Consider the following 6,000-nt stretch of genomic DNA (forward strand, 5'->3'; position numbering starts at 1 on the left):
ATCATTAATATTATTTACGGTTTGGGTGTGAGTTCCTTGTCAAAAACAGTGATTTCACCCCTTTGAAAATTACAAGATATGAAAATTTTTATGAGAGCTTTATAAGTCATTGTGAGGGTGCATTTTTATATTTATCTATCAATTTGACAATCTCTTAAATAAAGGTGTTTATCTTTTATTAGTATTAAATAATAATAATAATAAAGCTATCAAAAGAATATGATTTATGAGATACAGTTTTACAACTTTTCCTGATGTTTATGATTTTTTATTTTTTTAAAATGTAGATAAACCACTGTATTGAGGAAATGAAGGAGCGTAATAAGCACTAGTACAAATGCAAGGTAATAAAGTACAAGCACAAGTACAACCAAACAAAGCACCCAATGTTGATTAAATTAAAAGGGACAAAGAAAACATACAAGGACGACTCAAAGTATCACTGATGAAGAACAACCATGACTCTAAATACCACTAATGAAGAAAAACAACAAATCCACTGGATTCAGAAATGACAACAAAGACTGGACTGGCTGTGGGCCCCACACATTTTAAATTATTTTATTAATTGTGCATGGATGGCAGTTACGAAATTTTATTTATTTATGTTTTATTTAGGTTTCAAAACCCTAGCCGCCGCCTCTTTCTTTCTCTCGTTATGGATCTTTGTTTGGATTAAGGAAGAATGAGAGATCTAGTTTTTTTCCCCTTTTCTCCTCTTTTTCTTTTGATTTGGTGTGTGGTGCTGGCGGCAAGGACAGGGATAGGTCTCTCCGTCAAGGGTTTTGTCTCTTACGTTGTGAGGTTCCATCGAAGAAATATCGTAGGATTTTGGGGGTTTTTGAGCGATCTACAAGTAAGTAAACCACATATAAATCTATATATATATATATGTGTGTGTGTGTGTGTGTATGCGAATTCTGATTTTCGATAATGGTTTATATAATTATTTTGTTAATTTGGATTTTATTGCTTAGAAAATAAAAACCATTCATATTCACAGGTTTATGTTTTGATTTTTGTGGTTATGTTGACCATTATTTTTAGAATTTATTAATATTTATTAATTGTTTATTTTATTATTGATAGTTTGCCCATGATAATTACTTTCAAATATATTAATGTTATTTAATTGATTTATGATATTTTTGCATAGTACGGTTTATATAAATGTTAGACATTAGCTTTTCATTTGGTTATTTATTGTTTACTTTGTTTTATTTATTATTTGTTTTACTTATCAAATTTTTAAAAGAAAAGAAAGAAACATGTTGTTGAGTGTTGAATTATTTCACAGATTCTATATATATAATCTTATTTATGTAGACAATATTGATTATTTATGTTAAGAGAGGTTGTCACATATTGGCATTATCTTATTTGATATAATTGGAATTATTTTTGTTAGAAAACGGGATCACTGAATTTCAGTATTGTTGTGTTGACAATAATTTTGAACTCGACATATTTTTGCTATAGAAACTTGTAGTCTCCAATTAACTGTGCAATAACCCTGTCACTGGGGGTTAAACACTGACCGTGTCGATACGTACTTCTGACATAAAAACTATAGTTTTGCACCATTCCGTCGGTGAAGAATAACGGCTTTTGATATTCTGCCTCGGGTCACCGAGGGTAAACCTATAAGTTCTGAAATCTGACTCGGGTCACCGAGTTTAAATAAATGAGTTCTGATATTTTGTTTTGGCATTGGTTGTTTGGAGACTTATATGCTCGTTATTTTGATAAATTAAATCTGTTTTGAACCATTTCTGATTTATGGGTTCATTTTGATATTTATTTCATTATATTACATTTTGTATGTTTTTAAAGATTATTGGACATTTTGTGATCCCGATATTTTTTTAGTGGTTACTTACTCGGGCTCCCAAGCTCATAATCCCTGTTGTTATTTTTTTAGGTTTTGAGGCCTCGATGCCTACTTGGTTTCGGCCTGTAGGGTGTCACGACCGCTTTGTCGGCCCCCTGGTCCCATAGAGTCGGGTTCGGGCGTGACACTGGCACTTATAAGAAATCCATGTTTATTCATTTTATTAAAAAACACTGGACTGCCAAATTAACTGGAACACAACATAAAAATAACAAACACTATATTAAACAAGAAAATAGAAATAAAAACAAAGAAAAGGCAAATCAAACACAGAGTTCTCTTGAAAACTCTTTGGTGAATTCCTCCATATGAGAAGGGGAGAGGCACACTGACATATGAATCTCTCCTTCCTCTCTCCCCCCGACGAGCACTACTTGGCCTTCATGGTTCACAGAAACTAGCTCCGTCCTACTCGGGCGCCCTACACCAAAGTCTATATTATAGGCACGAAAACTCGAAGACCCAGCAATAAGAACATTGACCAACTTGGTATTTCTCTTGAACTCACCCACCCAATCTTCACACCCTCCCAAAACGTCCTTAGAACTCTCATCTATTTTTTCTTTGATCCTTGAACACGCCTTTGAAAGTCCAGCATTTTCAATTAGTTCCATGACCTTGGCTTTTGCAAAGCAGGGCTTAAGGCAATTGCCCAAATAATTGTCTTTCAATGGAGGGATGAGGCGAGTCCTACAGTCCATGAGGAACCCTAAAACGGTCTCCTCATTAGGGTCCTCCATACCTTTGGTTTTTATAAAACTGATCCAAGTCAGAGCTGAGAGCACTGTGAATGTTGAATATTGGATGCAGCCTTCTTTGGCTCGTTGTTTGATGGATTGGATCATATCCCGGCTAATTGGGAACGTTCTTCTCATTAGTTCTGATCGTTCTTCTTCCATGTTGAGCTTTTCACTTATGATCTGGTTTTTATGTTTGAGCGAGAAAGATTCTTCAATACATAAGTTCATGTGAAAAACATAATTTCTCCAAATGTATTATATATTCATATCATTCTTTTTTTTTTCTTAAAAAAACTCATGCATACTGAAAAAGAAATTTGAATGAGAATAATAATTTTTTAAAAGAGAGGTGGGCAATGGACATTATGTATGGACGAGCCATGCACGAAGTTTTTTCCTTTTATACACCTATCCATGCACCTTTTTGATAAAAACTAGGCCTTTTTTTAAATATTGCTTTTTTTAAATTAATTACTAAAAATAGGTATTTTTTTAGAATTATTTACCAAATTAGGCATTTTTTTATTTTTTTAATATTAAATTTTTAAATTTTTTTAATAGTTGTGGGTTCCACTGGTTTTTTAATATTAAAATTTTATTTTTTTTAAAAATCATCAGGTCCCACTAGTTTTTTAATATTAAAATTTATTTTTTTAAAACCGAGATGGGTCCCTACTAGCTTTTTAAATTAAAAACAATTTTTACACTAAAAACCCTTATCATTTCATAAAAATGTTTTACAACTAGCTTTTATTCCCAAACTCTACTTTCACTAATCCTATGAGATAAAAAAATTATGGGTAATATTCGAGTTAAAAAAATTTAAAAGATAAAAAAATTATCGTGGTTAAAAATTTTTTTATATACATTAAATTAAAATTATCTCCAATAATACATAAAAAAATTAAAAATTATCTCCAATATTTATGGATCTTTCATACTAATATCGTTTGCAGATTTTCACAAAAAAAGAGACTTGGACGGTTTATATAGGCCCACCCTAACAAATGGATGGCTATGATTAATTTGATCCAATGGGCTCTTATGAATGGGAGTAGAGTCTTATTCGCAGCCCAATAATTCAAAATTTCATCAACCCCCAATAATACTCTCCACCTCACCCTAATAATTACATCTTTTACTATGAGATAATTTTTTTAGGCTCCACCTAACAAATGGATGATTATGATGAATTTGATCTAATAGCTCTGTGAATGGGGTGAGGCTACACTTGCCACCAATAATTCATCCCATCAACTCCCCAATAATACTCTCCACCTACTCCTAACAATTACATCTTTGATTATTTTTAATATCGGAGATAATTTTTAATTTTTTTATGTATTATTGGAGATAATTTTTAATTTTTTTATGTATAAAAAAATTTTTAACCACAACAATTTTTTTATCTTTTAAATTTTTTTAACCGAATATTACCCATAATTTTTTTATCTATAGGGATTAGTGAAAGTAGAGTTTGGGAATAAAACTAATAGAAAAAAATTATATGAAATGATAAGGGTTTTAGTCAGAAAATTGCTTTTTTTAATTTAAAAAAACTAAGTAGGACCCATCTCAGTTTTAAAAAAATAAATTTTAATATTAAAAAACTAGTGGGACCTGCCGATTTTTTAAAAAAAATAAAATTTTAATATTAAAAAACAAGTGAAACCCACAACTATTAAAAAAATTTAAAATTTAATATTAAAAAAATAAAAATGCCTAATTTCGTAAATAATTCTAAAAATACCTATTTTTAGTAATTAATTTAAAAAAAAGCAATATTTAAAAAAAAAAGCCATAAAACTATCCATGCACCTTCTATAGTTTTTTTTTTAAAATTAGATAAATCACGTTTTTTCAAAATACCTTCCATAAATTCTTTTGAATTAAAAAAATTAAATATTAAAAAGCTTATGTTTTTAAGTTTTCATTTAAAATTTTAAAATCTAATAAAACTTATTATATAAAAAATTTGTAAGTCATCAATTGTACTGTTATTTTCAGTTTTTTTTTAAAAATAATAAATTCATGGTTATTTATTTTCTATTAAAAAAATATATATATTTAAATATTAATGTTGATGAAAAACAATAAATAAATATATAAATAAATTAATAATACCAAAACTGGACTTACAATGGGAAGCTCCGGCGCCACCATCTTCAGGATCCGGCGCGCGATCTCATCACCGCAAGGATGGTGCCGGATCACGGTTGAACCGTGAACCACCGGTGAAACGTCTGAAATCGCTTCCTCACCCTCGCGGCAAGCCGTGGCCCAGGCCTCGATGAACTGCCACAAGCCCCGGCCATCCACCACCGCGTGATTCACGGCAAACCCAACAGCCAAGCCGCCGCTCTCAAACTTCGTCACCTGAACGGCCATGACCGGTGCTGGTAAAACTTTAGTGTCCAGCTCCGGTACGAGCCGAAGAAACGAGTCGACGTCGTGGATCTCATCGGAAGCGAGACGGATGAAGTCCGCGTCCGAGCTGGCTTCTATGAAGGTGACGTGATCATCCGGGGAGCAAGCTACAGCGACGTCACCGGTGGCGGGGAGGTAGGTGAGCTTACCGGCGAGTGGATAGAAGCAGCGGAGGGAGGCGGAGAGGGAGGATTTGAGGGAATGGAGGTCAGGGGTGGCGCCGGGGAAGAGGAGGAGGCGTTGGATGGGTGGTAAGGGGATCCAGATGGCGTCGAAGAAGGAGAGGGGGAGGAGGAGGAGGGGGTCCTTTCCCAGCGCCGGTGAAGGCGAGATGGTGATGTGGGATGCGTTGTGGACTCGGACTGAAGCCATATATATGCTTGAGCTCAGGAAAGAGAACGAAATGAATATTTCTCAAGTGCTCGGAAGATATAAGTAGGCTTATTTTATTTTATTAATATAATATTTTTTTAAAAATTATTTACTTTAAGTACGCAACATTTATAGTTATTAAATACATGGAACCCTTTGCACATGATGGAAATAAATTTCACCGACCATATAAATTTCTACAAGTACGATTTAAATATGGATCCTATCCTTGTTTTTTCCGTCTTCAACCACCCAATGTGAAACTACAGGATGGGTAAGAATCCCCTTGTGCAAATCAGTCATCAATGCTGCCTCGGTGGAAACAATAAGAGCATGGCAAGTACGAGCTCTTCCAAACAAATCATGCAGTTCATTGCTTCCTTTTGTTCATGCAACAACTCGGTCACCAAGCTCGATCTCCAAAGTGCCTGTGTATGGACAAGTTTTCAACTCTGTATCTTCAATCAATTCATGGAGAATCCGATTCAAATGTGTTGCAATATTGCTAAACAGTAAACTGTAGAGGCCTGCGGTTATGGGTAAGGATGACAGGTAGGAAGAGGGAAAGAA

The 6,000-nt window shown here is 33.6% G+C and overlaps 1 protein-coding gene across 1 annotated transcript; it reads right to left on the reverse strand.

Moving 5' to 3' along the window:
• Window positions 1-2,094: 2,094 nt before the first annotated feature.
• LOC120260406 (anthocyanin 5-aromatic acyltransferase-like) lies at window positions 2,095-5,471 on the reverse strand. The gene is made up of 2 exons (XM_039267879.1): window positions 4,771-5,471; window positions 2,095-2,811 (listed from the first exon to the last, which is right to left on the reverse strand). Exons 1-2 carry the CDS (start codon window positions 5,428-5,430, stop codon window positions 2,155-2,157), a joined length of 1,317 nt encoding a protein of 438 aa, XP_039123813.1. The 5' UTR covers window positions 5,431-5,471; the 3' UTR covers window positions 2,095-2,154.
• Window positions 5,472-6,000: the final 529 nt, after the last annotated feature.

The sequence above is a fragment of the Dioscorea cayenensis genome, chromosome 5 (assembly GCF_009730915.1).
Source record: "Dioscorea cayenensis subsp. rotundata cultivar TDr96_F1 chromosome 5, TDr96_F1_v2_PseudoChromosome.rev07_lg8_w22 25.fasta, whole genome shotgun sequence".
In the NCBI taxonomy this organism is placed as follows: domain Eukaryota; kingdom Viridiplantae; phylum Streptophyta; class Magnoliopsida; order Dioscoreales; family Dioscoreaceae; genus Dioscorea; species Dioscorea cayenensis.

What these genes read in the sequence shown, in the direction of transcription:
- LOC120260406 (XM_039267879.1), bottom strand. Translation starts at nt 5,430, where the DNA reads ATGGCTTCAGTCCGAGTCCACAACGCATCCCACATCACCATCTCGCCT. An exon ending in TGGCGCCGGAGCTTCCCATT is followed by an intron (nt 2,812 to 4,770) that starts GTAAGTCCAGTT and finishes CATAAAAACCAG; the next exon opens with ATCATAAGTGAAAAGCTCAA.